The 12,163-nt window shown below is 41.9% G+C and overlaps 1 protein-coding gene across 1 annotated transcript; it reads right to left on the bottom strand.

Annotated features, from left to right (window-relative positions):
* Nucleotides 1-5,124: 5,124 nt before the first annotated feature.
* On the bottom strand, nucleotides 5,125-7,885 carry LOC106650775 (transcription factor SFL2). The gene is made up of 5 exons (XM_014368976.2): nucleotides 7,871-7,885; nucleotides 6,709-6,987; nucleotides 6,266-6,504; nucleotides 5,287-5,709; nucleotides 5,125-5,199 (listed from the first exon to the last, which is right to left on the bottom strand). Exons 1-4 carry the CDS (start codon nucleotides 7,883-7,885, stop codon nucleotides 5,307-5,309), a joined length of 936 nt encoding a protein of 311 aa, XP_014224462.1. The 3' UTR covers nucleotides 5,125-5,199; nucleotides 5,287-5,306.
* Between the last annotated feature and the right edge of the window lie 4,278 nt (nucleotides 7,886-12,163).

The following is a 12,163-nucleotide window of genomic DNA, read 5'->3' as shown; positions in this document are numbered from 1 at the left end:
TATAAACGAGAGATTCATCGATATATAACCTTACCTACCGCGCCGAATGATTAAAGAGCAAAAGTTGCGCGACTCGCGGACGCGAACTGCGGTTTGTGTTTGCGAAAAGTGAAATCATATCGGTGCGCGACGTGGTATCCCCTTCATCGCTCGGGACTTGGCATTATACACGCACTGGCTATATAAAATGCGCTCTCAAATCTCTAATGATCTTGAAATCAAGTTGAAAGTTGTTTCGGTTCAAATTTTTTAGGCCTGCGTCCAATTTTGATTCGCTGCGCACGATTAATTTTCAGCAATCCTAAGTTTGTTTGCATACGCGCAAATCGACAATATATACCATGTATACCATGTAGTATTACCCCTGTGCTGCAGCTTTCGCGCGCGCCCGTTTACCTCGAGCAACATGCAGGATGTTGACATTCTTGCACGAGCGAATTAGATGGATTGGAGATTTTCAAGGGTTATCGAATACCATTATGTGCGTGCACGCGTTTCAATGCTTTACTGCTGCTGCTGCTGCTGCTGTATGCGGTGTATACACGCGTCATGATTGATCGATAGCTTTAGACTCCTGCGCAGGAGCAGGATAAATATTTTTAATGAATGAGCAAGAATTTCTAAAGATCCTTTGTCATCGGCCATTGTTGGACGCTCAAGGAGCCTGTACCTGAATTATTCCTTGGAATTTTTCTTTTTTTTTTTAATGAAAAAATTAAAAATAATGCTCGGATTGTCAAGAGTTGAATTTCAACTCGCGGCGGTGATAAAATCAAAGCCATATTTTGAAAGAGTTAGCTCTTGAAAATTAGTTACACCTATCTGTCAGTCAAGATGTTAATTGCACAGAGGAGAAGTAGCGGCAAGGAATATACCATGCCGTGTCGACGCATATTCTCGCAAGCGTGACTTTTAAATGTAACAACTCGGAAATTAAGAATATACTTTACTGCTAAATCCGCTTTATGGAGTGTAAAAATGCTTTACACATACGAGCGCACAAATTGTCTATATTACATATATTTACGTATTCGAGATCTAAAAAGACTTTCATTTTCAAGGTTTCGTGCACTGCAGAAGGCGTGTACGAGACGATGCGTGGGCTGAAAAATGCTCCCGTCTTTTCCTGGTTTTCATAATCCCTTTTGGCGGTTTAGCGAGCGCACTGAGAAGTAGTCGGTGAATACGTGCTTCGGGACTAGCCACGGCGCAGCGACCAGAGTCATCGTATTTTTCTTTTCTTCTTTTAACACGTATCAACCGAATGAAAGCGAGTGAAAATCACTCATGTCGGAATTCTGAATTTCAATTTTAACCACAAATAATTATTTATCGACGTATGAAATCAAACAGCCTTGACACTGACATTGGAAGTGAGCAAGTTGAAAAACCATGAAGAAAGTTTTCGCGAAAATTATTTCTCTTTCGAAAATGATCAGGAAATTCAGAGATCCGTGTAAACGACTCGATTTATTAAATTCGAAAATAGTATTAAATCTTTACACATAATTGGTCATTATGAAGTATTTTTTTTTATGAAAAAATTACGATTTTTTTTCAAAATTTGAGAATAAATGATAATTCTTTACTTACAAGGAGAGCCTTTCATCTTTGGGTCACAGATCCTTACCAAACTTGTTTAGGGGTCTTCTTGTACATAATAATAAATCCCTCTATGGTTACTTTATTTCAATGGGCCCTGCAAAGAGTTATAGAGCAGAAAAAAGTAGTTAATATAATATAATGTTAAAAAATACCACTTATTGGTATCAGGCCTTGTACGATCGAGTCTAACTCTCCCAAAAATATTTGTACGTGAAATTTTATGCATTCTAAACACTTTTGCAAACAATAAACAATTGAACTCAATTGGTTCGCTGTGTAAGTTTTGAAGATCATACCAATTTGAACTAAAATTAACGTACCAAACAATAAATATTGATGTAAATTATATGGAAATGTTTTTATTTGTATAACTCATAAATCCCTTCTCTTCACCTATTCCTGACACTCATCTAGATTCAGATTCACTCCAGATGAGTGTCAGAAATAGATGAGAAAGAAAGAACTGTAAGTTTCATGAATGAAAACATTTTTACATGATTTAATATAAAATTCTCTCTCTTCAAAACTTACACAGCAAACCAATTGAGTTAAATTGTTTATTGATTGAAAAGGTATTTTGGACATTAAAAATTCAAAGTATAAATACTTCTCAATCAGTTAGACCTGACTGTGTAAACCTGATACCCTTATACTCTAATACATGGTATTTTATACATTATATTATATTATATACTTCATGGTGCTTTATAATGGTTTCCAGGGCCCATTGGAATAAAGTAACCATAGGGGACTTTATTATTATGTACAAGAAGACCCCGAAATAAGTTTAGTAAGGATCTGTGACCCAAAGATGAAAGGCTCTCCTTGTTAGTAAAATAAAATAATAAACTAAAAATTTGATATTGTTTGATGTTTTAAAATAAAAGATAAATATGATTATAGGCGGAGTAAAGTTAAAAAAAAAAGTAAGCATATGTGATATTAATCCATTTGTTTACACGGCACTTGTAAATACAGCTATTTGTTGTACACATCTGAATTGACGGTTGCCTGCATCACAGGCTGAAACAATTTTAGTTGTGTAAAGATTCTTAATACATCAATGCGTACTCCATAATGTATCATAATCGTAATGTATCGTAAATTATTAATAGGAATAAATTAGTTTGGAAAAGCTTACAAAGAAATAAGTTCCATGCTTTCATTAAATTTATAGCGATGATCATATTTTGATTTTACTTTTACAATATCTTATTCTAAGATGTCATTGATTTGAAATGTGTATTTCTTTTTCATAAATATTTTATTCTACTTTTTATTGTTGTCTATTCAATATTGTAAACGTAGCTTTAAAACGAACATCATTCAAATGCTGTTCGTTAGTATTTTTTTTCACATAGATGAATTGAAATTCATACAAATTTTTTGCCTACACTGGTATTGAATTCCAAATTCTAATTAGATAATAAGTGTCGAGTTGTTTTTAAAATCTTGCTTTTACTTGTAAAATAATTTTTTACGTTTCCACGTGTAGATTCAAAGATTAAGGCTCTCGCCATCTGAATGCTGGCGTTATATATGATTAAATTATACACTTGCGAGCATTTTCAATCAAAATTGATTAGATTAAAGTTGGGGTAAAAGCTAATATCAAAGCTACAGAGTGAACAGAGAATCATGTGGGTATTTTCGTTAAATACTGTACTTTGACTTATAGAGTTTTTTGACTTTGCCACTTGCAGATTTACGGATGAAGGCACTTGCTATTTAGTGATGAATGCTGGCATTAATTATGATCGAATTTTTATAAACTTGTGAGTATTTTCAATCAAAATTTATGAGGTTAAATTTGGGGTAAAAGCTAACATCACATGTATACAATGCGGTTGGTAATTTTCGTTAAATACCGTTTTGACTTATACACTTATGTTGACTTTGCCACTTGCAGATTTATATAGATAAAGGCACTCGCTATCTAGTGTTGGATATTGTCATTAATTATGATCGAATCTTTATTTTTTCTTATACAATTACGGAGCTTTGATCAATAAAATTCAGTATAGTTTCCTATTATATAATTTTAATGTCTGATATTACTTCAAATCTGCATTACAATTTAACGTTTTTTTTAAAGTGCAGGTTCTAGGAGCGATAAATAACATAACACAAGTACTCGTTTAAATTTGGAGATAAATGTATTGACAACAGAATCGTAATTCTCAAAAGGTGATCGCCACCTTTCTCAATACTTATTTAACAATATTTTATTTTAAAAAATTGTTACAATTAAAAATGATGATATACAGTGTCATTTGCATTGTGGACGAATAGTATTCGAAAGATCAAAAAACAAATCATCTAAAGTTGGTTAACGATGATAGGAAAAACACTTATAAATATAATATAAAATTAAAACATGTACAACGCCTTGACAAGAAACAAAAAAAAAGACGCGCGCAATTCGTGTTAATTTTTCCTCGGTCTCATTTATCTCAGTCACTGTTGATTATTTTTTTCCATCCTGCGCACATTTCGAATTTTTACGTGTGCATTAAAAACGACGTGAAATCACAATACGAACGATCCATCGGAGATTCGCAAAATATTCACATATACTTATCTCTCTCACTCTTTCTCTCTCTTTCTTTATATCCCACGACAATATGCAGATAGTTTTTTTTTTGTTATTGTCCAAGCGCAACGTCGTGATCCAGTTGAAAAAAGTAAATAAAAAAAACATGTATAAAAAAAAGGAAAATAATAAATACGATATTCAACAAGTCCTTAATCACTAGTATATGTATTCGATAATTATGGTAGGCGCTTTGTATATAGTTGCGTCACATATACGTACAAGCGCATCGGCAATATAATCAATCCCCTCGATGTATTAAATGTGCGCGTGTAGCACGCCGCCGCGGCAACCTGTGCCTGCCTCCGAAGCACGCGGCACATGATGTCCCACGAGACAAGTGAGTGAAAGTGCATATAGACCCGTGCAGTAGCGGCAGAAGCAGCAGCAGCAGCGGTAGTGCCTCATCTGCGAGAGAGATACGATTCTCGAGGAGGTATTATTTTGCATCGCGCATCAGACGAGAGAGACAGAGAAAGAGAGAGAGAGAGAGAGAGAGAGAGGGAGACGGCGTTTCGAACCTATGTTATAGCTTCTCTCTCATTTTCTTTGCATTTTGCTTTTCCAAAGTGATGGGTATATTTATAGATGTGTATTTGTATATTATAGATACATAACAGACTAAAATTACGATATAATGAATAATAATAGTTAATTACTTTGGAAGACGATAAATTTTAATTCGCTCGGTGGAGGCTTTTTACGAGGCACTCGAGACGTTTAATGGTTAAGTTAAATCTTGTCGAATTGAGAATATTCTAAGGCAATATATCGGATGATGCGATCGATAAAATAATTTTCGGGAACCGTGGGACCCGCATTCGCGGAATAAAATTTTTCCAATGAAACATCGAATCTTCAGTTTTTCTCGAACACAAAAAAGGGGGCTTGTCAACTGGCTGTAGATTCGAACGATCCTTGAGGGATGGAAAGACTCGGGCAAGAGTCTCTGTCCTTATCAGCATCTCGGCCTGACTCTCTGCTTAGAGTTTATCCTTCGTCTGCGAGAAAAAAATTCACGATAAATATCGAACGAACGTCGAGACTCCGACGACGTAAAGACGACAAATCGTCCTTTACCGACTTACCCCCCCGAAGGAATCGAGACTTAGTAATAGCCGAAGCTGATGTCGTGGAGAGGCGCAGCGCCACCCGCTGGAAGAGCGTAGTCCCTGGCGAGCTGATCGAGCAGACCACCGTTGGCGCCGCTACGAGCCTGGGGCTGAGCTCGGGCCTGGAGATGGTGCTCCTGCACCGGGGCGGGTCCGAACTGCACCGGGCCGTTCTTGTACTGGGGCTGCTCGTCGCTCGTGTAGAGCTGCGACTGGATCAGCTGCGACTGCAGATTCAGCCTGGGCTGCTCGGCCGGCGAGTAAATCGGCTGGGCGGGTTTGGGCGCGAGACGCGTCTGCTGCGCCGCGTAGATGGCCTGCGTGTGCTGCTGCTGGGTCGGGTACTGCGGCTGGTACTGGTAGGTGGCGGCTTGCTGACGATTGATCACCGGCTGCGGCCTGTGGGAAATGCAGAGGAAAAAAGATACCACGTTAAGAATCGCTAAAAATGATAATTGAAATTTACGCAACTCCGATATCGCTTGTATATAGTCCGATAGCATTGTATAACGTTATAATCCACTTTTTTCCACGCATCTTAATGCGTTGATAATACACGGTTAAGTAAAAATTCGATTGAATTATGTATCGGATAGGCATTTTTCAACGGAAAACCTAGCCCAAACGTATAAACGCGCCGCAAGTCGGTGTAATTACAGGTAAAAAATACTACGCGGAGATCGACGTAAGATCGCTAATTAGAGGGAAGAAAAAAGAAAGAAATGAAGCGTGTACGTACGTGCGTGTATCGTGATTTCAAGCACAGATTTTGTTAATACCCTACACACATAGTTGTATGCGTGTGAGAAAAAAAGTTTTGGAATGAAACTAATCGAGCGCAGTGTTACGAAACGGCTGCTGCTGCAGCTTAGCTACTTTTTATCCGCACGATGAATCCCAATCCTCGTACTCATTCGAATATTTAGGTCGTGTCTAAATAACATGTAGCATGTACCTTGGAGCAGGTCTAGAGATGGGCTGCTGATAGGTCTGGTAGTCGTCGTACTTTTGGGCTTCGAGGGCCTCCTTGCTCGTGGTCTCGTCCACGAGGGTCGGCGGTGCCACGGTGATGCCGTCACCGACGGGCTGGAAGCCGTACTGATCGGCGCCGTACTCGACCACTCGGACCTTGCCGCTGTCGTCGACGAAGCCGTACTTGCCTTTGACTTCGCCGTTGGCCTGCTTGGTCTCGATCTGAGCAACAACAAATAATAAAGTCAAAAGTTCAACTGGCGCGCCAGCGCGTATGCCGCCTTTTTTTGCTGCCGTATATTATACCAGAACAATTGTTCAGCATAACCGGACCAAGGCCCGATCGACGAATGGTCAACAAATCGATTCTAGGCGTGTCGAATAAAAAAATAAACAAGTTGCTCGAGATTAGTAGTACATATGTACCTTAAAGGAGCCGTCAGCACCCTCGAAGCCGTAGGTGTAGGAGCCGTCCTCGTTGTGCCTATTGATCTGCTTGAGGATGGCAACGGGCGTGGGCTTGGGTCCGGCCGGCTGCTGGCGCTGGGCCGGTGCCGCGGCGGCGCTGTAGCTTCGGGGCGTCGGGTGGACCGGTCGCTCGGCCTCGTAATCGCTGTACAGGTCGCTCTGGCTCAGGTAATTGGCGTCCTCGCTCTGGTAGCGCTGGGCCTGTCCCGAAGCCGCGACCAGCATCACTAGCGCCAACTGCGCAGCACAAACGATCAATGACCGATTAATGAGATTGTTATATTCTTTTGCGCGATCGAGAACGAGAGTACAAGAGAGCTTTTCCACGCCCGACGTTCATTTCATCCATCGATTCTTCGCGGGATCGATAAAATAGACTCTCTTTTTTCTCCGTTTTTCCTCTCTCCTTTCTCGAAGCGCACGTATGTGTGTATGCGTGGAAAGTTACGATCGAGCGAGTTTTTGTAGCTCGTTAAGCAACGCACATACACACACACAAGCACTGCTGCTGAGTTATGTATCGGCTGTAGCCAGTTAATTTTTAAGAATTTCAATGAGCTAATAATTTCTTTCTCTTTTTTGTTGCAAAAACTATTAGGTCCTGTTTATTATATTCGCACAATTCCAAAACGGGAGAAGAAAAATATCGACCGGCTATTTCCATTAGTTGTTTTTTTTTCTGCCCCTTGTTACCCTCCCTCCGCGCCAATCGTGTTTCTAACAAAGAAGGGAGAAAAAAAACTGTTCACGGTGTCCGAAGTAAATTGCAATCAATTACGCCTATATTTACGACTCCATAATGGATAAAGCGAGTCTTATGCAGCACTAGCTGTGCGCGCGGCTGCGCCGAGCTATAAAAATATCGAAAAGATAATAAATCCTCGTGTCAATGACGTTATCAATTATCTCTCATTCTCTCTCTCTGTCTTGAGTTGAAAAAATTGAGCACACGGGTAAAAGTTAGGCTGTGCTAGCTGCAGGAAGTATTTAAAAAGCATTTAATAGTCAGTCGGTGCAGTTATTACGTCTGCGAGAGCTCGTCGTCGTTCTTTCGAATGGGCTTTTCAGTAAATTCGCTAAAAAAACTACTGCTGCGCACCACAAGACACTCACGAAGTACATTGGCGGAGTACATCCTAGTAATCGAGATCGTCGTCGTATCTGCGCACCGTAGCTTTGACATCGCGCAAATATCCGTCGGCGAGCATGTCGATTTTGAGGGGGTACGGATGGGGCGGAGGCAGTTGCTGCGGCAATCTATTGTCGTAAAAGTCCTCGTTGTAGAATCGCTCGCGCGCCAAGTCCAGATCCTCGAAGCAGATCTCGCGGAAGCCCTTGAGCACGACGTAGAACAGCATGAGCTGCACCCCGTTGGTTAGGATCGTGTGCGGCAGCAGAAAGGAGAGGATCGAGGCGATTCCGCCGCCCCGACTGCTTTTGCAGTACTGAGATAGGTTGAACGAGAACTTGGAGAACATCGGAGAGCGACGCGAGGAGCCGAAAAAGTCGAGAGCGGCCCGAGCGTTCGTGCGAGGTCGAGAGAGCTTTTTTACTTCGGGAAATTGACGCGAGAAATCGAAATCGACGAGAGCAAATTGGCCGCCGGACTGTTTACGTAACGCGGCGCGGATCTTTTGTTTTTTGTTGCTGCTGCTGCTGCTGCTGCTGCTGTTGCTACCAAATATCCGCGCGACGAGCTCGCTTCAACGGATATGAGCAAAGTCGTATGGTTGTATACAGCGAAGGACGTGCTGGATTTTTTTGTTATCTTCCTCGCTTTTCTATAATGTGTCACCTACAAAATTGTAGAAAACTTACAAACCGCACGGAGTCGCGCAACAAGTTCATCGCAACATTTCGATACACATTATACTCGCGATACATACGAAGCAGTTTTCACTTCGGCCGGCCGATTGCGCAATCGTATCAAAAAACACTTATCTCTCTTTTACTCGCTCGCTCGCTCTCTTTCCGTCTGTCTCGTGTGTGCTAAAGTATAACGCCGCGCGCATTGTCCAGTATGTATGCAACTTTCACATCATAATGCCAATTTTAGGATAAAGCATATACTTATGTATACACATGCTACACGCGTGTGCTTTACAGTGCGTGTGTGTGTGTGTGTGTGTGTGTGTGTGTGTATTGTGTCGTGCTGCCCCACCGCCTGCTCCTGTATCCTCCATTGCCTCTCCCTCCTCGTGTGTTACATTGGGAGCACTTTTTAAACGCACGGCTTGACTTGTAATATATTTTTTTTTCTCCAAAATCCAATTATACGACACAGAAAAGAGCATATAATATTTTATTTGCTCCTACTTATGAGCTCCTTGCAACGGTGCGCGCGTGTGTGTCTACAATGCACGTTCTACGCGCTTACATAACAATTATAACGATGCCCCATAATGCGAAGAAAAATTACTTTGCGCGGAGCCCATTGTTTTTTATCGCGCGCTTGGACGTCGAGAAAGAGCACCTGCTCTTTTATTTTTCTTCTTATTTTGTCAAATTATAAAGTCGAGCGAGCCTGCAGCTGAGCTACGTAGCGCGCATTGGCAAAAAGTTACGCAAAAGTACGTCGAGGGGAAGCAAAGCTCTGTCGATACACGCGGAAATGTATCGAAGCGATTCGATTGTCCGATCTAGAAAACTCGTCTCGAATTTGTATGTTATACGTTCAGAAAGAGAAGGATATCTCTCGACGTTACGTACGGAAACGCTCCGCGAATATATGGTGTGCTCCTCCGCGCGGTATACATAAAGTAAAGCTGCATTACGCGAGGCGAAAGAGCACGTGGCACGTAACTTTACATCCTTCTCGCTTCTACGTACAATGAACGCAGCTATCTTGAAGGAGAGCTGCGCATTCACGTTTATATCTATATGTATTTTATAAAAACACAAGTCCACTCGCACGGACGTACACAAACTCATATAAATATAAGAATCAATTAAAGTCCGGCTGCTCGGCGCGCCCGGATAGATTCTCGTTAATGCTCCGAAGGCGCAAAACTCGATGTACGCACGTATACATACGTGCGGACACGTGAGGCGGTTGCTGCAGTGCATTCGGTGAAACGCGAATAAAGTATTATCGATCCCTTCCGCCTAGATCCGCGTTACCGTCCGAGCACGAGAGTGTGTATGCAGCGTACACACTTTTACCGGAACGCACACGCACAAACACACGTTTATAATAAACAAACATATATATAGAGGTGTATATGGAAAGAGCACGCGAGCTTTCGATCTCGAACTTGTACATTAAATGCACGTATATATGGTATAGCTATATAACGATTTTGTGTGCGAGTGTATACTTTTAAAGATACGCATGCATACACGGGTATACATAGGCGCGTATACGGCATATAGATTATACGGTGCCGTTGGAGCATAGCCAGGTCCGTACGCAGTCAGCTCGCGCAGCTCCGTACACTTCCTGATTACAAATTCCTTCTTTCTTTTAATTTTTTTTTCCTTTTCTTTTTTTTTACTACTACTACTACTACTACTACCTGGCGCGTTTTCTTTTTCGCGCGATCCAGTTCACTGGATCTCTGTCCAACGTTTGGCAATTATGATTTGTAAGTCGATCACTGTGCGAGCGATTATAGAAAACCTCTCCTCGCATATATAGCTGGAGTATAGAAAAACCGATCGACTGCGCGCGCGAGAGAGAGAGAGAGAGAGAATGAGCGAGAAAGAGAAAGACAGAGAGTTCATACAGTGTATAGATGTAATTGAACGCGCGATTTTGCTCGGTGAAAAGCGTTGCACAACTGCAACTGCCAGGCACGAGCATAGTGTGTGCATGTGCATGTGTGTGTGTGCATAGTCTCTCCTGGTATGTACACTCGATAAAAGTTTGATTAATGCCTTTATGGCAATTGGCCGCGTCGCGCATCTAATTTTTCTCTTTCTTCATTCTTATGTGACTATACTATAATATGTACCGCGTACATGCTATCAAAATTTATAACTGTTGAAGCTTTATATACCCAGGAGGCTCGAGATATTATTATTTATATATTATTATAACGAAACACACGACCGACACTTGTGCGCGAGCCGTATTATATCCGAATGAATTAACTCATTACGTAAGTTATGCAACGTGTGCGCGCCTACAGCTCGCGCGATCGTACTTGTAAGCAGGAGAAAAAAAAGTAGATTTTCGGAATTTCCAGCCGATCGTACAAGCTTTTTAATGCCCCTGAACAGGATTAAAATTTATACCAATTCGTATCCATTCAAGTGCCTTCAATAAGGATAATTAGCAGATTACGGTAACTTTAGGATCTTTTTTAATTTCTTCACTTCGAGTATATCGAATAAAAATTAGTACTTGAGTTATCTCGTCACTTGGTAAGTGTTGTATATTAAAAAAAATGCACTCGGTTATAAACACATGTCACAAAATATCTCATTCTCATCACTGGTACGTACCGTGGCAAGACTATATCGACTCATAGTGTCTCTTCTTTACTGTTTCTTGAACTATCTATATCGTCTCTCTCGACGATCGTGTCCAATTCGATCTCGTGATCGCTCCTTTGAATCTGCAGTCGCTACCGGGTAAGATGCACTTTCTGTTTATATCAACTTTTTATCGCGCGAAAACTGTTTGAAAAACAACAACTACGACAAAACGGGACGCGTCCAGCTGCGTCGCTTACGTCGTCTCGTAGGTATATATATTTGATGTGATCCGTGTATGCGAATAGGCAGCAGAGAAGTTAGAATATACCGGGCCCGAAGCGAGCCGGGGCCCTCATATACCTTAGCCTCGTGTACCCCTACCGCTTGGCTCTTGGCTTGGCGCTCTCCGCGCGCTACTCTACTGCATCCCCCTGATGCAAAACCGAGAGAAACTTTCACTGTCTATAAGACTCCTATATACAACGTATATCGCGTATATAGGTGCACACGCTGCGCGTTGGGAGTTGTAGGTATATCTCGTGCCTCCCTCTCACTTGTTGGCGTCGCGCGAGCTGCTGCCTGCGCGACTCCGCCGTCTCAGCTTGTGCTCCTGCATGCGCGACGCCAACAACACGGGCTGTCCTACACACGTATAATGCTTGCCAGAGGACTTTTTTGCGATCCGCGCATTGTCTGTACGTATGGGCGACCACGCGTCGTATGAGTAGGACTCGAAGCTGCAGTGTATGCATTGCACGTACGTATGCACTTGGTACGAGAACAGCTCGTCGATGAAGATTACACCGATACTCTCGCGCCTCAGGAATTCCCAAGTCTGTTGCTAAGCTCAGGATTTTGTAGGACGAGCTGTCGCTGACACCTGACTCGAGACAACGAACACGAAGCTCGAATCGACGATTCAGATTGTGCTCGAGAACTACATTGGCTTGCATCCCGCCTTCCTCGGGCTAAAATTGACAATCTTCGATCTCCG

This window comes from Trichogramma pretiosum, unplaced genomic scaffold (assembly GCF_000599845.2).
Source record: "Trichogramma pretiosum strain Unisexual culture from Peru unplaced genomic scaffold, Tpre_2.0 scaffold3, whole genome shotgun sequence".
Taxonomy (NCBI): Eukaryota; Metazoa; Arthropoda; class Insecta; order Hymenoptera; family Trichogrammatidae; genus Trichogramma; species Trichogramma pretiosum.
This window is presented reverse-complemented; position numbering and strand designations above follow the sequence as displayed.

Coding starts and splice junctions, on each gene's coding strand:
- LOC106650775 (XM_014368976.2), bottom strand. Junction 6,505..6,708: donor GTGCTGACGGCTCCTTTAAG/GTACATATGTAC, acceptor GTTGTTGCTCAG/ATCGAGACCAAGCAGGCCAA. Junction 5,710..6,265: donor ATCTCTAGACCTGCTCCAAG/GTACATGCTACA, acceptor CATTTCCCACAG/GCCGCAGCCGGTGATCAATC.